Here is a 24,505-nt window from a genome sequence, read left to right as displayed (position 1 = left end):
AGGAGGTCTCAAAGCGTAGTCTTCACACCAACAGCATCACCTGCTGCTGAGCACTTGTTAAAAATGCACATTCTTGACATTCTTGATTTTGCATACTGAAGTCTGAGGACCAAAGACCTGAAACAATTACTTGAATAGCACAGACATGATTGAAAGGTAATGTACTATTTTAAGTGTCCTAAAGGGAATACCAAAAAAATAATTTCCATTCATACAGGCCTAAGTGAAAATCACTAGCTGCATGCTGTGGCTGGCACTCGGCATGCTCGCTCTCACCAGTGCTGCCTGGGAGCTCCGGATTGAATCGGGAGGGTCGAAAGGTCTACTCCAGAGCCCAGAGCATGACAGGCTAAGGTACAGAGCCCCTTATCTCCGTGGATGGAGGAGAAGGACACAAATTTAACTAATGTCATGGAGCAAAACTAAAAGTGCAGTAATAGTTGTTTTTTTGAGTTATTTTTAAAACAAGAAGCAATGTAAACTAAAAAGTTCAGTTTTCAAACATTTTATTTTTATGACTACTTTCAAAGTAAAGCTAAGCAAACTGTGATTAGGCTGTGCGTTCCTCGTCCACTACACTGCCAGCGTGCCACAGTGTTTATAAAATGCACAAGCTTCTCCTAAGAACAAAATATAGAACAAGCAAAACTAAAGAGACTTTAACATGTCAATGTGACAGTTTTCTTTGCCAATTTTGTCTTACCAATGTTATATAAGACAGAATTCAGCCCTAGCTGGTGGCTCAGTGGGTAAAACATCAGCCAGGTGTATGGAAGTCCCAGGTTTGATTCCCAGTCAGGGCACACAGGAGAAGCAACCATCTGCTTCTCCCTCCTTCCTCTCCCACTTCTCTCCCTCTTCCCCTCCCACAGCCAGTAGCTCGATTGGTTTGAGCGCAACCCTGGGCCCTGAGGATAGCACTGCTGGAACACATCAGCCTAGGTGCTAAAAATGGCTCTGTACTCAAGCACTGGCCCCAGATGGGGTTGCTGGGTGAATCCCAGTCAGGGTGCAGGCAGGAGTCTGCCTCACTACCTTCCTTCTTCTCACTTAAAAATAAAATTCAACACATTTTCCTCTAATGCAAAACTCTTTGTTGAAATCTACTATATATTTATATTTAGAAAAGTCAAAATAGTTTCCATACTTAAGCAAATCCATTAAGTGCCTTATGAAGTCTCCTTGACCGAGAAGCAAGTACCGCCTCATGGCCTGCATGTGGTCCAACAAGCTATACTTTTTATTGAGAACATCCAATAGATATTTGCTGGTCTCAAAATAAGCTGCATCAATTTTCCCCTGAAATGCATTTTCCAAATCTGTGAATAAGTCTGCAGCTGTAGAGAACAAAAGGAAAAAGTACACATACATGCATAATTGGTATTTTAACAAAGGAAGAACTGCAGGTGCACAGGTACGAAAACCATTCTCAGTGACTGCAAATGGCATCGGTGACAGCCTAAACAAACAGCTTTTGTGCATGGTGAGGAAGGCAAGCCGTCCTGGGCCATGAAACTGAAAATGCTGATGTCTGGCTGGATTTACAGCAGGGGACAAACCCTTACCAGGACTGTTCAGCACTTAACAGATTTAAACTTCAGATCACCTTCTGCAGTTATAACTCGCTCAAAATCTCACTAAAACATATTGGTGAAAAGTGTAAAGAGAATAGGGTGGGACAGTGTTGAATCGCCTACACATGTCTACATTTTCAAAACGAATTTCAAGAATAAACCAAAATGGTACATGTAATGAGCTCTGTGAATTGTGAAACTCAGGTACTGTTACCACGCAGCCATATCAGAGCACCAGACAGTAAACTAGAGAAAGATTTGGAGGTTTCTAGGGGACATGTAATAAGAGCTGATTGTCACCAACAAAGAAGCCTAACTGTATGCAGTAATGTGTTAAAAAAAAAACTAGGAAAAATAAAAAAGCATTTCCATAGCTTTACATTAAAAAGAAATCACATGTGAAGATTAATAGAGCTCTTTCATGCTAATTTACATCACAAAACCATTTATATCTAAATACTTGATTTTATTTAAAAACTGTAATAACACTTGAGCTAGAAAATAATCCCCATGTCGAGAAACAATCTAAGATTCAAAAAAGGTAGAATACTTGTTTAAGTTTAAGCAAGAAGAGGCAAGGTCCTCAGAGTCCAGTTTAAGTCTCCCTACTACCTCAGCTACCAACCTGAAAATATCAGACTTTAGGCTTGTTTTTTGTTTGTTCTTCAAAATAATAAACCTGTTAAGAAGGAACTATTTTAGCATTGCCACTATTTCAATTACACATTAACATAGGAAAACCTGGATGCTCATAATTTTATGTAGAAGGGAAGTCTGATGATGATGCGGTATCATGAGGACACTACTCATGTACTGTATATATATTTCTGAGAGAGGGTATTGTATATATATTTCTGTTGATCTATATAGTTTTAAAGATGTAAATATTTTCCCTCAGAAATATTTTTACTATACCATTGTTTGAGTCATTAAGGATTTTTATTATAAAGAAAAGGTTTAAAATTAACCAATTTTAGGCCCTGGCCAGTGGCTCAGTGGATAGAGCATCGGCCTGACATATGTACATCCCAGATTCAATCCCCGGTCAGGGCACATAGGAGAAATAATCCTCTGCTTCTCCGCTGTCCCTGTCCCCCTTCTCTCCCTACTCTTCTCTCACAGCCAGAGGCTCAGCTGGTTTGAGTGTGGCCCTAGGCACTAAGGATAGTTCTGTTGGTCTGAGCCCATCAGCCTCAGGCACTAAAAAAAACAGCTCAGTACTCAAGCAGCAGCCCCAGAAGGGATTAATTACCAGATGGATCCTGATTGGGGCATATGCAGCATTCTGTCTCATTATCTCCCCTTCTCTCACTTAAAAAAAAAAAAAAATTAACCAATTTTAGCCCACAATGGCCTATCAAAAGACATACCTAGGCCCTGGCCGGTTGGCTCAGTGGTAGAGCGTCAGCTTGGCGTGCAGGAGTCCTGGGTTCGACTCCCGGCCAGGGCACACAGAAGAAGCACTCATCTGCTTCTCCACCCCTCCCCCTCTCCTTCCTCTCTGTCTCTCTCTTCCCCTCCCACAGCCAAGGCTCCATTGGAGCAAAGTTGGCCCGGGCGCTGAGGATGGCTCTGTGGCCTCTGCCTCAGGCGCTAGAATGGCTCTGGTTGCCGCAGAACAATGCCCCAGATGGGCAGAGCATTGCCCCCTGGTGGGCATGCCAGGTGGATCCCAGTGGGGCGCATGTGGGAGTCTGTCTGACTGCCTCCCCGTTTCCAACTTCGGGGAAAAAAAATAAGACATACCTACCATTCAGAGCTTCCCTCTACACTCTTACCCCTTAATGATTTAGTCATGTCTTATGCTCCTTTTGTATGAATTTACTCCTTACTCTTTAGTTGCACATTTATTTACTTTTTATTGATTGACTTTAAAGAGAAAGGAAGGCAGAGAAAAAGAAGCATCAATTTGTTTTTCACTTATTTATGCATTCATTGGTTGACTCTTGTATGTGCTCTGACTGGGGTTATCAAACCCACAACCTCTGTGTATTGGGATGACACTCTAAACAACTGAGTTACCTGGCCAGGGCCTATAGTCACACTCTTAAATCTTCAAAATTTTTCACATATAATATAAATTTGACTTTTCCTATTGCTTTTTTATTTCTATTAGCAGTCCTTCAGATTTACATCTTTTATCTTCCCAACTGCACTATCAGCTTAATAGCAAAAAAAGAAAAAACAAAAACACACACATACAATAAACCACCACCTTGCTCTGTAGACTGCAGCAGTGGGGAGGACAACAGGCACAGTGGTAGTCGTGGTAACTGAGAAAAAGTAGTAGCAGTAATTTAATAGCAGCAGCTATCTCTACGGAGGACTCCTACACGCCAGGCATTGACTAGTTGCTTTACAATGTTGTTTCGTCTCAGGGCACAATAACAATAATCCATGCCTGTGGGTCTCCACAGAGAGCACAGGCACACACTGCTTGGTCTTTTAAGTCAGTCATCTTTTCTAGCCACTAAGGAAAAGTCAAAATCTATCAGGATAATTATTCTCCTGGCTCTTCTTGCTTTTGCTATCTTTTTTTTTTCTTTTCTTTTTTTTTTTTTTTTTGGTATTTTTCTGAAGTTGGAAACAGGAATGCAGTCAGACAGACTCCCGCATGCGCCCGACCAGGATCCACCCAGCATGCCCACCAGGGGGCAATGCTCTGCCCATCTGGGGCATTGTTCTGTGGCAACCAGAGCCATTCTAGTGCCTGAGGCAGAGGCCACAGAGCCATCCTCAGCACCCAGGCCAACTCTGCTCCAATGGAGCCTTGGCTGTGGGAGGGGAAGAGAGAGACAGAGAGGAAGGAGAGGGGGAGGGGGAGGGGTGGAGAAGCAGATGGGCACTTCTCCTGTGTGCCCTGGCTGGGAATCAAACCCGGGATTCCTGCACGCCAGGCCGATGCTCTACCACTAAGCCAACCAGCCAGGGCCTTACTTTTGCTATCTCTTAAAACAGGTATTTCCCCCCAAAAAATCTGTACTTAAATCCCATCTCTCTCTGTTCTAGAAACTAACCTAAGGTCTGTGGATTCCTAAAATGTATATGGAAAGTTATGTGTTAAATGTTTTGGGGGAGGCAGGCTGGAGGGATGAGAGGTATAGGTGTCTGACCCCAACAACTGAAGCTATTGCTATGCCATGAAGCCCTCTCCCAAAACACCATGGTGACTATAAGAACCTGCTAAATCTCTAGTCAGTCCAACCCTGTATGGATTTTCAGTATAGCATTTGCAGTACATTCTGGAAATCTCCTCTAGTGAGTCTTCTCAGATACCAAAAATCACATTGAACTAACAGGTACATGAATTGATATTCAACAGGACTAATCATCAGGAAAATGCATCAAACCACAATGAGATACCACTTCATACCTGTTAGAATGGTTATTTCAAAAAGGCAAGAAATAACAAATGCTGGTAAGGATGTGGAGAAATGGGAATCCTTGTACACTATTGGTGGTAATGTAAATCAATTCAGTCACTGTGGAAAACAGTATGGAGGGGCCTCAAAAAAAATTAAAAACAAAACTACCATATGATCTAGAAATTTCCACATCTGAATATTTATCCAAAGGAACTGAAATCAGGATCTTGAAAAGGTACCTACATGCCCACGTTCACTGCAACCTTATTTACTATAGCCAAAATATGGAAACAATCTAAATTTCCACTGACAGATGCTGGGTAAAGAAAACGTGGTATACTGTATACATACAATAGAATATTATTTAGCCTTTATTAAAAAAAGGCAATACAGGCCCTGACAGGGTAGCTTAGTTGGTTATAGCATTGTCCCAATATACCATGGTAGTGGGCTCCATCCTCGGTCAGGGCACATACAAGGATCAACCAATGAATGCTTAAATAAGTGGAACAACAAATCAGTGTTTCTCTCTCTCTAAATCAATCAATAAAAAAATATTTAAGGAGGCAACTCTGCCATTTGTGACAACATGGTTGGACCTGGAGACATGCTAAGTGAAACAAGCCAGACACAGAAAGACAAATTGTACAGTATCATTTATATGTGAAATCTAAAATAATTAAACTAATAGAAGCAGACAGAATGGTGGCTACAAGAGCTGGGTGGATGAGGAAATGGGAGATAGAGGTCAAGGGTACAAAGTTTTGGTGATCTATATAGTAGACCTATATAGCGATTTATATGGTGCCTAGAGCTAACAATACTGTATTATAGTCTTAAAGAACTTGAATCTGTACATCTCAATTCATTTGTCACTTTCTACATTTTCTTATTTATTTGTTACTTCATTCTATTGCACATCTTATCACCATACCTAAATTATAAACTTATGAAAGGCACAGCCATGGTGAATTCATTTATCTCCCCTATAGTTACCATGTCATATGCAAAATAAACATGAATGAACCAAGATGACAATCCAAATAGCAAACATAGCTAAGACTGGACACTGATACATGTAAGTCAGCCACACACAAAATACCATGAAATTGGTGAGGCTGGGGCAGGCAGCAAGTGGAAAAAATAGAAGAGAAAATGGCAGTGAATGAAAAATAACCATAAATCATATAATGCAGGCAGAAATTTATGCAGTATTTTCCATACAATATAATAAACACTTGTTAATCCTTGCTGACTTCCGATAAGCCTCTGAGTTCCAAAGTATGGCTACCAAAGCAACATTTTTTCCTTTATGTTCTTATTTTGGTATAATGTCACAATATAAAAACATTAATACAAATAAGAGTAAGACAGCTACACCTATTCTAACACATTGTTTAACTCTGTATAAAAAGGGGAATTCAAAATTCACACAGTAATAGACATTTGACACTGTGGATTAAGGTATTTTTAGATAATAATTTAAAAAACGTGTCAGCCTTATTGAGTGAAAAATATATATATTTCATCCTTACCACCATCATCACCACCACTGCTACCACTACGGTCACCATTCATCACCACCATCATCAGTCATCACCACCATCATCATTCTCAGTCACCGCCACCATCACCACCACCATCCTCAGTCACCACCACTATCACCACCACCATCATCATCATCTTACCGTCTTGGGGTGATTCTGCAGACTTGGTCACAGCTATCATCTTTGTAGTAGGCGTCTGGTCATGACAAACCTGGTGCAAGAAATTTATTGATTTTCCTATCAAAAGGACCTAAAAAAGGAAAATATCCTCAAGTCACCTTTATATAAAATTTATATAATTATCCAGCTACAATAATAAGAAACTAACTATTGATTAAAAACTAAATAACAAGAATATGTGGGATAGTATAAAGTGAATTCTAGGAACTGAAAAGATGCTATTAACATATATTAATATGTTGGTATATCCAATTAATAGATACTTCATCTCAAGAATACTGATCCTAAAATGCAACAAAATTTTGTTCAACTGAAAATTCATCTTGTCACATGATCCAGGTAGATATAGCTTAAAACATCAAAATCCCCAAACTCTCTAACCCTACCTTCCTAGATTGATCCATTGTAATGAATGAAGGAATCATCGATTTCCTTAAAGTATACTTGTCATGCCACAGTCGATCTGTTTTAATGGTTGGATCTGATGCTACAAAAAACTGAAAACAAAGAAGCATTGAAGCATTAAAAAGTAATATGTATGGCAAAATATTATCTAACACAACATCAACGAATGTTATTCTAGAAAGCATAAGTTCTCCAGATAGAGGGAAACTTACCATTTATATACTAAAACTTGTTTTAGAAAGCATTTTGGGTTGATCTCTCTAAATGTAATCACATATTTCTAAGACATTTAAAACCAAAATATAAGGAAAAGAAATTTAGCTCTTTCTTGAAGACTTATGATCTTCATTACAAACATCAATCATGGCCTCTGCTGTGCAACATCAAAGATTTAAGGTGAGAGCTACTGAACCTGCTTTGGACCTCAGTAAAAGCATACCAACTTCTGGAGCTGTTTGAATATTAATACATGCCTGTTTCGTAGTTTTTCTGTTTACATTACTTCCCATCTACTCCGCAGTGCCTCCCTCCACCAGCGTGCCAGCCCTCTGTAGGTTCTCTTGCAGAGCCCCCAAGTCTGGAAGACAGAGGTGCCCAAGCTAATGTACTCTACTCAGACTGTCGGCTACAGACTGACCATGACATAGGGGAATGAGCAGCACGAGTGTACCAAATGGCACAACAGGAAGTGATCTTCTCTCAGTAGGTCTCCCCAAGAACCACCAAGGCTATTTTGTTTTGTAGGTAAGAACAACAACAAGGCTATTCTCGTTTTTGTGTTTTGTAGGTAAGAAGCTAAGATGCTTCTCCCATCTACTGTGGGAAAACCTTTGTTTTCCCACCAATAAGCCTGATCACTGACATTGGAAAGAACATGGGATGGTAAGGAGAAAACTAACTTGCTATTGTTTCCAGTTCACTTGCTATTCCAACAAGGCTATTCTCGTTTTTCAGTCATATATTCTAACAGACTTGTGCTTCTATATAAACTCAATTTCCAAAAGCAGAACTACTGAGTCAAAGTAATAGTCAATTTTTATAGATATTGCCAAATTTCCTTTCTAAATAGTTGTGTTGATATTTCTACTAGCAGGATACTTGATATTCTAGATCCTTACTCATTTCAGATTTTGCCGGTCAGTTAGGTAAAATCATGGTTGCTTATACTGGAATTTTACTGACAACAAAGGGAGTTGGGCCTGTTTCCACAATGCTGATTGCCATTTGCTTTTCTTCTCCTGTGACCTGTCTTTTCATCTTTGACTTATCTACTGATTTTGTCTTTTTATGTACAGATTCTTTGTTATATTAGGGACAGTGACTGTTTGTGAATCCTTAAGTATTACAAATATAACTTTTCCAAGATAATTATTTGCCATTGTTTATGGTATGTTCCATGTTTATATTTTTTTCTATTTTTGTGTTTTGTAGGTAATGTCTTCCTTTATGTCTTCTGAGTATCTTAAGATCTTCCCATTCCTAGATTACAGAATATTCTTCCTTATTTTCTTTTCATATTCCAATTGTGTTATTTTTATTTATATCTTTCTTCTCTTTAGACTTTTATCTTGGATATAGTATGATATGGGGATGTCTGTGTTTCACTCTAGACAGAACTTTCTCTTTAATAACCAAGTCAGCAACTTTTAACTGTCACTATAACTAATTAAAGCAATAAATTAAAAAGGGGCAAATTTAACTATATCAAGATCAAGAGGAGATTATTTGATGTCTTTATTACCATCTTCCAATGGTGACCAATTAGCTTCGTTTGATCATTATGAACATAATTTAAGTATATTTGATATTTCAATCCATTAGTTATTATCCTTATTGGCACTCCATGATTCCCATTCTGGGATGATGGGAGCACCTTCAAGCTGGCTCCTAGGTCCCTCAAACTTCACCCAAGTTGTCTTCCTTGTCTCTGGTTTGGAAGATACTCCAGGCTCATCTTGTTTACTTCATCCCCATACCTAGAATCAGTTAATTCTCCAAAGAGCCCTACTTCCTTTTACGGAGAAATGGCATTTGGACTGCAAACTCAGTACCTGACAGGATTTTCAGATGAAAGCGGGATGCTTTGAGGCTCAGTACTGGCTGTTATGCATGACAGCTTGATTCCCCAGGCGGACTACAAAATCCATTAAGTCACAACACATCCAAGTGCCTTTTTGGTGATACTTACATAAATTCCAAATCACAAATAAATGAACACCACACAACCCTGACTAGGAAGGTGCATCCAACAGATACAAAATCGATTTAAAGAATTTAAAATATATTTTTAGTATTTACATACAATACAAAATGCATGGCTTCTTAGCAAAATTTAAATAACCAGAATTAGCCCAAGAAGGGAAAGGGCCTCTAAAAAGGGCAATATGTTTAGATGTTATCACTAAGGCATTTAAAACTGAGACTTATATATCACAGAAAAATGTATAGAATGCTACAGTTTATTTTATGGATCCCATATAACAGTAGCAAAACCTGCTAAAATACCCAAAATGGAAACTAAAAGCTAGTTTCATTTGTGAATATAGATGAAATTCTGAATAAAATATTATCCTTCCATTACAGAGATAAAATATTTTTGGTCAGGGCACATTATACTAATTAAATGTCTCAAAGACAATATAAATGAATTATAAAACATCATCATGTAGTCATTTAGAATAAAGTGTGGGTTTTTTTTTTTTTTTGTGGCAGAGACAGAGAGAGTCAGAGAGAGAGACAGATAGACAGGAAGGGAGAAAGATGAGAAACATCAATTCTTCGTTGCAGCTCCTCAGTTGTTCATTGATTGATTTCTCATATGTGCCCTGACCGAGAGGCTACAGCAGACCAAGTGACCCCTTGCTCGAGCCAGCAACCTTGGGCTCAAGCTGGTGAGCCTTGCTTAAACCAGATGAGCCCGTGCTCAAGCTGGCGACCTCAGGGTCTCGAACCTGGGTCCTCCACATCCCGGTCCGATGCTCTATCCACTGCGCCACCACCAGGTCAGGCAAAAAATAAAGTTTATTCTTAACTATCACAAACCTTCCTGAGAATCTGATGAAAAGTACAGATCTTTTTCCCAGGAAAAATGCATATATCCATAAAATACATAATTTTATGTACTACTCAGGAGTTTCAGAAGTCACATTTTAAGAAGCCTTGGTATAGAAGAATAATATATAATGGCATCAAGTTAGTTTCATTATTTATTTCACCTAAAAAAAGTTTACAAAATACTATGCATGGCATGATATGCAGAAATATATAATACACTAGAAAAAAGGATATATAAAAGTGTTAACAGAGGTTATCTGTGTATGATGAGATTACTTATAAATTTTATTTTCTATTGTTTATGCTCAAAATATTTTTTTGTACTTTTCTGAAATTGGAAATGGGGAGGCAGTCAGACTCCCGCATGCGCCCAACCAGGATCCACCCGGCACACCCACCAGGGGGCAACGCTCTGTTGCAACAAGAGCCATTCTAGCACCTGAGGCAGAGGCCACAGAGCCATCCTCAGCGCCCGGGCCAACTTTGCTCCAATGGAGCCTTGACTGCGGGAGGGGAGGAGAGAGACAGAGAGGAAGGAGAGGGAGAGGGGTGGAGAAGCAGATGGGTGCTTCTCCTGTGTGCCCTGGCCGGGTACTGAACCCGGGACTCCTGCACGCCGGGCCGATGCTCTACCACTGAGCCAACCGGCCAGGGCTCAAAATATTTTTAATTGCACAAATATTTTTAAATCAGAAAAAATATTGTTCAAAGGAATTCAAGTCAATGAGTAAACATATGGTATCAATAAGAATTTTTTTAGTGACATTATTTTCCCAGGGCAATCAAATAAAAAAATGTTTCTTCTGTTTAACAAATCTAATACCAAGAGTAAATAATTGAGGAAGCAAAATTTTTAATGTCATGGTTTTATATTTGATTTTTGTAAGTTAGGACTAGATAGTATCAATTATATAGTCTCCTTTATAAATAGGTATTTGAATAAATGCCAGCATTTTTATGACCACAATAAAATTGCTATTTATTTTTAATTCAAATTTCTTATCATTAGGTAGTAATTTAAATTACTAAAATATTTATAATGTTTATATTTTAGTTTTTAATTTATATTCCCTAATTTTAAAGATATAACTAATCCGTGCTTTGAGGGATAAACAGTGCTACTATATAATGAGACTATCATCACTTTACCATACAGTATATTTAAGTTATCCCTGATAGAAATAAAAACATGTTATAAGCCCACCAGGAATACTAATCTAAAAGGTTACTCAATCACCATGCTAGGAGTGCTCTGTAACGGGCCATTCAACAAATTAGATTAATTGCATATAAATTATATTTATCTGTTATTCACTTACACAGAAGAGCTAAGTTTCTACAGACAACAGACTAATTTATCTTGCTAGTTGAAGTGCAGCAGGATTTTTATCAGTATGAACAATTATAAAATTTAATTTAAAAGATAAAAACCTCAGACAATACTGTCTTCTTTAGAAGTTATGAAAGCATCACTTCATCTGAGTGCAAAGTAGCATACAATTACTCTACTAGCAAACATCTAAGAGCAAACACTGAGAGGAATAGTTACATCTTAGAATTTAATTAATCCTGTGAAAAATATATAGTTATAGAAAAAAATCAAGGTCAGAATATAATTGCAATATGCTTTTATTTTATTGTTGCATTTTCCACTCAAGGTTCTTTAATTTTCAGCATTATGTCAAACACAGAAAGAACTGAGGGAAAAAATAAAACATAATTGTACCACGATTTCTCATTAACTGCTGGACAAATGCCAAGGCCTCCCTACTAAAAACAGAAATGAAGAGGGTAATTTTCTTAGAAAGCAACTTAGTTCCTAAGAACCAAATTCATTAATACAGACCACAAAAGACCTCAACTTCAACCTGTCAATCCTACAGGCAAATACCAAGAGACCCACATCTCGAAAATCTGAAATGGCTCGGAACCAGAGGAATGGATGAAAAAGAATATGAACTGACAAGGTAAACTGATAAATTACACTATTTCAGTATGAGGCACAAAAGTATCAAATCAATAAAATGTTTACATGGGAAAGTGTTAAATTTCAATAATTATCAACAAAAGTACAAAAGGAACATAATTACAAGAGAGCTGAAGGAATCCACAAAGATAGATATTCCTAAAAGCAATCCCTGTATTACCAATGATAGTTCACTGGCCTACCAATTCAAGGACAGAGATGATTAGCACATTTAAGTAAGCATTTGAAGCAAATTTGAAAATCTTTAAATTTTGAAAGCAAGAGTTTACTTTTAACATTTCCCTTCTTTGCCTGCTCTTAGTTGGGGCCCCTATCCTTTGTTTGTTTTTTTTAATTTTTAAAATTTGTATTGGTCCTGGCCAGTGTCTCAGTGAATAGTGTCAGCTCTACATATGGACGTCCCAGGTTTGATTCTGATCAGGCTACACAGGAGAAGCAACCATCTTCTTATTTACCCCTCCCTCTCCCCCTTCTCTTCCTCTTCCCATCCCACTGCCAGTGGCTTGATTGTTTTGAGCATGGCTCTGGGCACTGAGGATAGCTCAGTTGATCCAAGTAGTGGTAGCCTCAGGTGATAAAAATAGCTTGGTACTGGCCTGACCTGTGGTGCCACAATGGATGGAGCATCAACCTGGAACAGCTCAAGTGTGTTGCACATCAGAAACACCAAGGAGATTTGGAAATCCTCATCACAGTCCATGTTAAAACTCCCTGCAAAGTTCCCAAGAGTAATCAAAGGGACATGCAGATTCAGAACCAGTGAGCTTACGTAGGCATAGTGAACACATGGTGGATAACGAGGAACTCCTTAAACCAGCAATGAGGCAGAAGACTAAGCAAATAAACCACAAACCACAAAGAAAGTTAAGCCTTAGGAGCCAGATGTAGCTGGCACCCTTTCACAGAAGTCACCATTTTAACTATTTTAAAGCATGTAATTCAATAGTTTTTAGTATTATTCATAATATGGTTGTGCAAACATCACCACTATCTAATTCCAGAACACTTCAATCACCCAAAGAGAAACTCCATACCCATTAAGCTGTGATCTCACCTATTCCTCTCCCCCACAACCCTGGAAAAGCTAATCTTTGTCTCTGTGAATTTGCCAATTCTGCACATTTCATGTAAATCAAATTATACAATATGCGACCTGGCTTATTTCATTTAGCCTGGTGTTTTCAGGGCTCATCCATGTTGCAGCACATGTCAGAATTTCACTCCTTTTTGAGGCTAATATCCCATTGTATAATATACATTTTGCTTACCCATCCATCGGTTGATGAGCATTGGTATTGTTTCTACTTTTTGACTATTATGATTATTAATAATGCTGCTATGAATAGTCATATAGAAGTTTTTGTATGAAAGCATGTTTTCATTTCTCTTGGGCATATACCTAAAACTGCTGGGTCTATGTTTACCTTTTTAAGGAACTGCCAAACTGTTTTCCTCCTTGGCTACACCATTCTATGTTCCCACCAGCAATGTATGAGGGTACCAATTTCTCCAAATCTGTTCTCTTTTTTTAATGCCATCCTAGTGAGTGTGATGTAGTATCTAACTGTGCTTTTGACTTACATTTCCCATAATCTTTTCCTAAGCTCACTGGCCATATGCATATCTTCTTTGAAAAAATGTCCACAAGTACTTTGCCTATTTTTAAATAGGGTTGTTTCCATTCTTGTTATTAGTTCTTTACATATCTTGGACACTAGACCAGACCCTTATCATACATGTGATTTGTAAATATTTTCTCCTATTCTGTGGGTATTTTACTTTCTCAACCATGTAGTTTGATGTACATAAGTTTTCAACTATGATTAAATCAAATTTATTATCTTCTGCTGTTGCTCAGGTTTTTGGTGACAGTTATGAAACCACTGCCTAATCCATGTTTACTTCTAAGAGTTTTATAGCTTTAAGGGTAGGATCTACTTTGAGTTTATTAAATATATGGAATGCAATTGAGGTCCTAATTTATTATCTTAATGTAGATATCCAGTTGTCCTGGCACAATTTGTTGAAAAGACAATTCTTTCTCCATTGACTGGTCTTGGACATTTATTGAAAATCAATTCAATAAAAATATTGAATAAATGAGTTTATTTCTGTACTCTCAGTTCTACTCGTTAATCGACCAGTCTGTAGTTATGCTAGTACCATATTGTTTTGATTAGTTTGTGTTTTAATGTGTTTTGAAATCAGAAAGGGTGAGTCTTTCAAATTTGTTCTTTTTTTCAAGAGTATTTTGGCTATCTGGGACCCCACGCCCTTCTTATCAATTAGAGAATCATCTTTTGCATTTCTGCAAAAGACGTTGTTTGAATCTGCTTTTTTTGATGGAGATTACATTAAATCTAAAGCAAGTTTGTCCATTTATTTAGGTCTTCTTTCATTTCTTTCAATAATTTTCAGTGTACAAGTCTTGTTTATTGCAAGTACCTATATAAAAATACAAACTGATTTCTGTGTATTGATTTATACCAGTTAATCTGGCAAACTAATTTAATAGATATATTTGTGGATACTTTAGTTTTCTATGTAAGTTCATGTCATCTGTGAACAGAAATAACTGTACTTACTTTCCAATCTGAATGCCTTTCAATTGTTTGCCTTAAATAATGTCCCTGGCTAGAATGTCTAGTATAATGCTGAATAGAAGTAGTGAAAATGGACACCCCACCTTGTTCCTCATCTTAGGAAGAAAGCATGCATTCTTTTATAATTAAGTATGATATTACTTATGTTTCATATATGCCCTTTAGCAGGTGAGAAACTTCTTTCTCTTCTTCTTTTTAATGTTTTTAAGATGAAAAAGGACTGAATTTGATCACATGGTTTTTCTACATCAGTTGAATTAATCATGTGCTTTTTCCCCTTCATTCTATTAGTTTGGCACATTATACTGATTTTGATTATGCTGAACTACCTACATTCTTGGGATAAATCTCACTGGGTTATAGTGGACAATGCAGATGAATTCCAATTTTTAGTATTTTAAGAGGATTTTTGCATATATACTCATAAAAAATATTGGTCTGTAGTATTTTTTTCTTGTGTCTTTTTCTGGCTTTGGTTGTCAAGAGTAATACTAGCCTCATTAAAGGAGTTAAAAATTTTTTCTTCTTCTTTTCATTGGAAGTTTGAGAAGATTAATGTTAGCTTTTTAAATATTTAGTAGAACTGCCCTGGCTGGATAGCTTAGTTGGTTAAAGCATGGTCCCAAAGCTCAGAGGTTGCCAGTTTGATCTCTGGTTAGGGCACATACAAGAACAGATTAACGTTCCCCTCTCTCTCTCTCTACCTTCTTCTCTCGTTAAAGTCCATTTAAAATATATATACACACACATTTAGTAAAAATTCACTACTGAAGCCATCTGATTCTGGGCTCTTCTTTACTGCAAAGTTTTTAGATTATTGGTTCAATCTCTTTACTTCTTATAGGTCTACTCAGATTTTCTATTTCTTCATTAGTCAGTTTTAGAGTTTGTTTCTAAGAATTATCTCAGATTTTATTTACCTAGAAATATCTTCATCTCTCCTTTTCATATGTTTTCCTAGTTTAAGGCTTTCAAGATTTTCTTTGTCTTCACCTTTCTAGAGTGATTATAAAATGTCCTATTGTGGGTCTTTTTACATTTATCCTACTTTGAGTTTGTTGAGCTCCCTAAATATGCAATGCTTTTCATCAAATTTATGTGCCACTGGTCTCATAGGCTCTTTTCATTTTTTCTTTCTTTTTTTATTTTCTGTTCCTCAGACTGAACAATCTTAATTTATCTATTTTCAAATTGCTTATTTTCTTCTTGTTTGAATATGCTGTTGAGCCCATGAGTAATTTTCATTTCAATTACTTATTTTTCAACTCCAGAATTTCTATATAGTTTCATTTTATAATTTCTGTTTATTCATATTTTCTGCTTTCTTTTGATTCTAGAAAATAACAATTCCTTATGCAAATATTTAATAAACTATTAAATGAGTGGTAATAAAGCTCATATTTATCTATTTAGACTTAACTAGACATATACTTCAAGAAATATATTTGCCTGACCAGGCGGTGGCACAGTAGATAAGAGTTTCAGACTGGGACGCAGAGGACCCAGATTCGAGACCCTGAGGTCGCCAGCTTGAGCACGGGCTCATCGGGTTTGAGCAAGGCTCACCAGCTTGAGCCCAAGGTTGCTGGCTCGAGCAAGGGGTCATTCAGTCTGCTGTAGCCCCCTGGTCAAGGTACATATAAGTAATCAATCAATGAACAACTAAGGAACCGCAACGAAGAATTGATGTTTCTCATCTCTCTCCCTTCTTGTCTGTCTGTCCCTCTCTCTGACTCTGTCTTTGCCAAAAAAAACACACCATATTTAACAACCAAGTTATAACTCATTATAGAGATGAAGAAAAAAATTAACCATGTAAAAACTAAAAAAAAATTTTCCAAATTTTAACTGCGTAAGGATCAAACACAGAATATAAATCGTCTAAACTACTAAATTCTTATAGTAAATACATGATTTAGAAAAAAACTTGAGAACCTTACAAAAATTAATCAAACTTAAATGAATACTTAAAAAATTTAGGGTTCAAGAGAAAACAAAGAGGGGCAAAAAACAAGGAAATAAGAGAAAGGCCACAGACATCTTAGGGCCATTTACTATTCAAACTTATCCAATGCTTTTTTTTTTTTAAAGAAAGAAAGAGAGAGAGAGAAAGGGACAGACAGGAGAGGACAGATATGAGAAGCATGAATTCTTCATTGTGGCACCTTAGTTGTTCATTGATTGCTTTTTCATATCTGCCTTGACTGGGGCCAGCCGAGCCAGTGACACCTTGCTTAAACCAGCAACCTTGGGCTTCAAGTCAATGACCTTTGGCCTCAAGCCAGCAACCATGGAGTCATGTCTATAATCCCATACTCAAGCTGTTGAACTCACACTCAAGCCGGAGACCTCAAGATTTCTAACTTGGGTCCTCAGCATCCCAGGTTGACGCTTTATCCACTGTGCCACCACCTGGTCAGGCTCCAATGTTTTTCTCATATTAACTGCAGATAACACATTGTATGCTATTTGCCTGATCAATCCTCACACATACACAAAATCCCACATAATAGGGCACTACTATTCTGCACATATGAAAGATGTGGAAGCTAAAGCTAATAGAAGCTAAATTACTCACTCAAGATATAGAGACATTAGAAACTGAAGCTGAAAGTCAAACCTAAGTTGTGTGATTCCAGAACCTGAACTCCTAAACTCTACCCCATAGAAATAAAGCATATGAGCTATAACAAGACACTGTTAAATGGTAAAGTCCACTGGCATAGAAGTAATAAACATGGCAGGCCCATTGCAAAGAACATAAAACATCTTCTGGCAAAAAGGATTAATTTTAGCTCTATTAATCACAATGCATTTTAGAAAAATCCCACAAACAAAACTAGGAAAGCAAACAGAAACATGTGAGGTATAATACTAGCAAATAAAAAATTTATGAATCTTGAATTTCCTAAAGTCCCATCTAAACACAGACCATAAATATGAATACCAGCAAATATAGAACCTTTAAATAAGTAAATATATGGTAGTAAAATGTTAGCATTCAGGAAATCTCAGCAAAAGGTACCTAAGAGTGTTTTGTATAATTCTTTCAATACTTCCAGATGTCTACAGTTAAATAAAAACATTTAAAAATAAATAATTTTACCAATGAGGCAAGATCTGAGATAAGTTCTTAAGTGACCATTTGCACTTCTAATGCTAACACTGTATTCAACAGACATGGATATTTATTTAGTATCTTGTCTTTAAAAAGCAAAACCTGTAAGTTTTCTTTGCCCAAGTGTCCATCAGTGGTCAAGTGGATTAAAAAGCTGTGGTACATATATACAATGGAATACTATGGGGCCATGAAAAAGAAGGAAATCTTACCTTTTGCAACAACATGGATGGACCTGGAAACTATCATGTTAAGTGAAATAAGTCAGGCAGAGAAAGAAAAATATCATATGACCTCACTCATTTGAGGAATTCAATGAACAATGTGAACTGAAGAATGGAATTGAGACAGAGGAGAGATCAAAGGAACCAGAGAAAAGAGGACAGATGGAAAGGGGATGATGATAGGAGGGGATAAACCTGAAGGGAAGGGGGGAGGGCGTTATAGGGAGGGGCAAGGGAGATGTTGAGGGGAATACGAAGGAGGGGGGATGCATTCGGGGCAACACTAGAATCTATGTAAACACAATAAGTTAAAATCAATTAAAAAAAATAGACTGCAAAAAAAAAAAAAGAGTTAAAGACTATTTCATGGAGGAAAAAAATAATAGCAAAACCTGTAAGTTTGCCTTACACATTCTATGAAACAAGAGTTCTTCAAACAAGTAGTACCAAATTTAAGCTATACTAGTCTTAAAAAGAGCTTGTTTATGTTTTACCTCAGTGAATCACTGTTCAAAAATAATAAAGTAAAAGTCCAGAAGAAAATCAATCTTGGAAGTTTGTGTCCAATTTTCTCTACATTTTCCATCACTTCAGTCCCATAATTACTATCAATAAAATAAATAAATGAATAAGCCTGAATAACATATAAGGCAGATAATCAATAAAAAATTTGTGGTACTTTTGAAACTCTTAAAACCACAGATGCCTATAAAGAATTAGTAATATAATTAAGAACTACTTTACAAATCTGGTTGCTAGAAAATACAAACTAGTCTCAAGAAAAAAGACAAAAATAGAAATCAGGTACTGAACTTTAAAAAAGATAATTAGCCAGTTTTGGCTTTAATTTTTGTTTCAATCAGTAGCACTATACATCACAGACAATTCCTAACCCAATTTCCGAGGTAAAGTAGATTCACCAAGTCAACTGATAAGCAGTTAGTTCTTATCACCCAAATTCATATTATAATTAACAAATTAATTATAAGATGAGGGAGAAGTTAGAATACAGATTATTTATTATATAAAAAGTACAACTTTTACATCTTTCAATAATCTTAATTTTTAAAGCCTACCTTAAAAGATTATCTTTTTTAATTCTGTAGGTACAATTTTAATGAGTGATAAACAGGTGAGCCTCAAAACTGAAAATAACAATATACAGAGCTTTTTATTTCTGGTTTTTAAGTTATTCAAGCTATTTCTCATAAATTTACATAGTAAGCATAGCTCATCATATATAAATTGTAATATAAAAAGAAAATTTATTTTTTCCCTTTTCTTAACCATAAGATCACTTAGACTCTCTTACGCTCATAAATGACAAGTTCCTAAAACTCAGGTCATTTTGCTTATTGTGATAATGGTCAGAGGTTTAATAAGCATTGTAAATAACCAATTACACAGGTTTTTAAACAGCTTCCAAAATTTACCTCATCCTGTAATTACAGAATAACGGACCTCAAATGAATCAAAACTTACGTTTCACCCTGTCAAAGTGATTACCTAAAACTTTCCTTATCACAAAAGTGATAAAAACTAAATTGTATAAGAATTAAAGTCTCCGTTTAATCTTGAACAATTAAGTCTGATTCAAAGTTCTAGTTAAATAAGCAACTGTACATGGCACCTTCCAGAAATTTAAACTTAAAGATTCGTACTTAACTATGATGAACACAAAGGACTCTTCCCTATAGACAGCATGTAAAATGTATTTTAGTATATGTGAAATCTGGCTCCACTCACGTAAAATTTAACATAAGACAAATGATGTTAGAAGTGAAGAAAATGCTTAGCTTTAGGAATAAGAAAGGAAGCAGTGCCTGACCAGGCAGTGGCGCAGTGGATAGAGCGTCGGACTGAGATGTGGAGGACCCAGGATCGAAACCCCAAGATCACTGGCTTGAGTGCGGGCTCATTTGGTTTAAGCAAGGCTCACCAGCTTGAGCCCAAGGTCGCTAGCTCAATCAAGGGGTCACTCGGTCTGCTGCAGCCCCCTGCCCCCCGAGTCAAGGCACATATGAGAAATCAATCAATGAACAACTAAGAAGCCGCAAAGAAGAATTGATGCTTCTCATCTCTCTCCCTTCTTGTCTCTGTTCCTATCTGTTCCTCTCTCTGTCTCTCTCTCTCTCTGTCACAAAAAAAAAAAAAGAGAGAGAGAGAAAGAAAGGAGGCAATTACTGGAGGGTGGGGAACACACAATGAGGGTTCTGATAAGGTGCTATCCTGACATGGATGGTGGCTCATTTTGGAAGAAGGCATCAAACTTTACTCTTATGATTTGTGTACTTTTCCATATGCATCTCTCAATAACAGAAATTATACTTGAGCTTGGTGATTAAGGAATAATATCACTTAAAGATAAAAGATACAAGTCTAAATAACTGATACAAATATAAAGGTAAATTAAAACAGATTTAAATCTTAAAAGAGTAGGTAATTTCCCAAATTGGATTTAAAAACCTGAAAATAATGCAATAACATAGCAAGAGCTATAGAAAATAATTTCATGGCAGAAAAGAACCTGGGGATAGATACAAAACTATCTTAATGGCAGGGGGTTTAAAAAACTGTTTTCTTCTTGATTTTAGCATTTAAAAAAATACAGGATCAAGAAAGTTCTGAAAAAACTTAAAGGTAATCATTAATAAAATAAAAAAAATACATATAACATCTTTCAAAGCTTTCAAATCATAGTTTTTTTTAAATAGCTCATTTAGCAAAAGGAGCACAAAAAAGCATAAAAACATTTCTTCCTAATCTATAAATTCAATGTGTGATCCCTACATATATATAAAACAGAAACTTTGGCAGAATAAACAAGCTGATTCTAAATTCTTATCTAAGTAGAAATATACAAAAATAGCAAGAAAAAGAACAAACTGCTCCTATCAGATATGAAACCATAAAGCTGTGGTTATTTAAATAATACTGACAAATAGCCAACAAAATATATAATTCAGAGAAGAACCGTCCAGAAGCAGATTCAGATGTATACGGGAACTTACTATATGATAAAATGTGGCAAAACTATCGATAACATTTGGAAAGTTTAGGTCAAGGCTATGATTCTTTGTACTATTCTGCCAACTCTGAGTCTGAATAATGTGAAAATACCATTAAAAGAAAAATAATTAAAGAAAAATAGTGCAAGTACAGATACAAGTTATCCAAATATATAAAAACCACTGTATGATTCAATTCTAAAAAGACAGACAAATCCCCATGAAAACTGGGCAAAAAATATGAATAGCAATTAGTAGAAGAAATAAAAATAACTAACAAACATAAAAAGCCAGTAAAATATAAATAAATAATATTGGAGATGCCCCACTTCATACATTAGGTTAAAAACACTTTCACTCAAGTTGGGTAATATGAAATGCTGATGAGGATAGAGGAACAAGAGCTGTAACAAAAAGCTGATGGTTGTTGGGAAGCTGGTAGAGTCACTCCAGAGCTCAAAAGGCAGAATCAAAATCTAAAGTATACATTCCCCACACCCAACAGTCCCACCTCCCAGGACTTACCTTAGAGAAACATAAATAGCACAGAGAGGCACATTTAAGGATGTTCATTTTAATAATGTTCATAAGATTTGAAACTACAAAGAACATATCTCATCAATAAAAGAGATGCTAAATATATGTCCATACAGTGAAATAATATGCAGTAATAAAGTACAACTATAATACTGTCATGAAAGGAGTTACGAGACATGCTGAGCGATTTGCACAATACATATGCACATAGAGAATGCCATTCATGTGTTTTAAAAGAACCCACAAAACAATACTACATTCAGTTGATTCTATCATGCTTGTTTTTAAAACAACTTGCATGTCACACCTGATAATCAGGAGACTAAATGAGCATAAAAAAAGATTTCATGATTGCTTAAGTGCAATTTCATCCACGAGAAACTAGATGAGAACAGCGATCCAGCCACGTGGGAATCCAAATTGCACAGATGAACATGTCTGAAACCCACCAGTTACCTTAATCTACCACTGTACGTGTCAGCAGCCACACCTTTCTGTTCCACTTCAAACAAGCCTCCTTTGGACCAAATCCACAAGTCAACATCGGGGCTTTTTTAAGGTAAATGCCATGTTTATTCTAGAATTTACACATTACTTAATAACTTCATATATGTTTAAAACTGTGCTACAACATTTTCAGTTGCTATACATTTTTTACTTAGCATCACTGACAAGGTTTTTGAGTGTGATGCTCCCTTAATTCTACCTCTTGTCAGAAGTCCTGTGGTTTTCCCCCTCTGATTTTAGCACAGTGATTTTTTAGGAACACACATGTTGCATTATAGCAGAACTGCATCTCAACAGGCACATATACAAGTAAAACTGTTATTTCATTAAATCCGTTCACACCATAGTTTAGTTTCATTTGATCATGCAAAGCAACAGAACATATAATACTATTCTGCAAGGAAAACTGGACTAAGACTTAGGAAACCTGGTTCTAGCTTTGCTGTAAACTTCCTATTGCTAGTAAATCTGGACAAGTGATTTGACCCTGCTGAGTTTCCCAATATTAAAAATGGGATAACAATTTTCCATTAACCAAACATAGCTTTGCTAATAAATGAGATAATCGGCTCTCAAAAAACTGTACAAACTATGCGTGGCATTCAAAGGAAGTGTGGTGGCGTTACTGTTAAGAGAAAACAGTAATCACAGGGAAAAAAAAAGTAATTGAGTGCCCATGCTTCTTAAATCCGCGTCTGACAATCGAGTAGCATTCCTTACTTCATGGTAAGTGTCCTCGAGCTCCCCGTCGTAGATCCAGCGGTACAGGAAGCTCAGGACAGGGTGCGACACCAAGCTGAGAATGTGCTGCACCAGGGACCTCATGTACGGGTCTCCCGTTTTTGTGTAGGCGTGGACAGCCGAGGCCAGCTCACCTCCTTTCCTTCCTGAGGGGGATACGAGAAAACACAAGTTTAGACTCAGACACTAGTAACTTAACACTAACCAAATGACCAAGTAATGGAGATAAAGTGTGTTTTCTTAACACCACCTTGGACATACAACCAGCAATAAACATGTCATGGATAAGGGGCCCAGAGAGCGAGAATCCCCCCCTGGCTTTTTATGTCAGGGTAAGCCATTCATGTCTTCATGATCCCTACAGGTTTTTACAGGAAAAACTTGACTTACTGTATGATCCAGAACACAGCTTTTCAATTTTTTTTTTACTGAGAAATGCATTAAGATTCATACTTTATATTGCAATCCAGTACAAAAATATATTAAAAAAATAAGTTTTACAAAACAATACTTACACTTCAATATTTTTTATTTTCTTCTTTTCTTTTGATATAATGTGCTAATCTCAACTCACTAAATTGATTTCATAACCCATTATGCCGCGGCAACTTACAGTTTGAAAAACACTACACTACATTGAGACAAGTTCCCCGTATCCTGGTAGCATATCTCAGTATAATGTATTGGAAGTGGCAAAAATCAGTCCAAAAATATCAGCATGTAAAGAATTCAGGCTAAGGATTCAGGATTTTATTAGACTGCTAGAGGATTTCAAGAAAAGTACTGAATGTGATCTGAGTTGAACTAGATTCTTCTGGCATGTACACTCCACAACGGAGGTGGGCGAGACTGAGGGCAGTGAGCAGCAGGTTACTGCGGCACAGAGAAGATACGGAGCAGGATTAAAGAACATCCTGTTTGAGGACACAGGTTTGGGAGAGGCATGATTTGAGACACATGAAGGAGTTAAGAGGTATCCGGACTTGAGCAGCTAACTGGACACTGAAAGAAATGGGACAGGGATTTGGGAGGAATAAAAAGGAGTGTGGTAAGGAATCCAATTATGGGAAAGTGCTGATAATTGGAGGAAAAGGAGATATTTATTCATTAAGTTTGGCTTCTTTCTGTTTTTGAGGGGAAGCATCAGAAGGCGGGAAGGCAGGTCACTGAGATGTGATGAACCTGGATTTAGACATGTTGAAGTTCCAGTCTTTCTGAATCATCCAAGAGGACAGCACTCGGCACTGATCCATGAACTAGGGGCAGAACACTGGCATCCCACACGTCATGTAGTCCTAACAACCCTAAGAGATGCAAACTATTAGTGCCCCAATGTCACAGGTGAGGAAAAAAAAAGGGGGGGGGGTCCTTGGCTGAGGTAGTATAGTGAGAAAAAAGGTTCAAAAAGCAACTAGAAATACAGACCAAGTGCCCAGGAGAAACTTAGCCCAGACATGCAAACATGGGAACTTGTAACATAAGCTAGACATGGACCATAATCTCAGGAGGAAGGAAACTCTAGAAAAGGCTGCTTGTTAAGCAACAAGGAAAAGAGAAATATAGAGAAACAGCTATAATACCAAGGAATATAAAAATAGAGAGAAAAATCTTTAAAAACCTCCCTTTTTCCTTCATTTCAATGAAATTCTGAATCC

General features: G+C 36.9%; 1 protein-coding gene across 1 annotated transcript in view; it reads right to left on the bottom strand.

The window, feature by feature from the left end:
* Positions 1–24,505, bottom strand: part of TUBGCP3 (tubulin gamma complex component 3) — a 98,730-nt gene that overhangs the window by 37,887 nt on the left and 36,338 nt on the right. The window contains exons 11-14 of the mRNA XM_066235351.1: positions 22,830–22,996; positions 7,053–7,163; positions 6,628–6,736; positions 1,148–1,337 (exon numbers count right to left, since the gene is read on the bottom strand). Coding sequence (XP_066091448.1) covers positions 1,148–1,337; positions 6,628–6,736; positions 7,053–7,163; positions 22,830–22,996 — 577 coding nt within the window. The remainder of the gene's footprint in view (positions 1–1,147; positions 1,338–6,627; positions 6,737–7,052; positions 7,164–22,829; positions 22,997–24,505) is intronic.

Source organism: Saccopteryx bilineata, chromosome 6 (genome assembly GCF_036850765.1).
Source record: "Saccopteryx bilineata isolate mSacBil1 chromosome 6, mSacBil1_pri_phased_curated, whole genome shotgun sequence".
In the NCBI taxonomy this organism is placed as follows: Eukaryota; Metazoa; Chordata; class Mammalia; order Chiroptera; family Emballonuridae; genus Saccopteryx; species Saccopteryx bilineata.
This window is presented reverse-complemented; position numbering and strand designations above follow the sequence as displayed.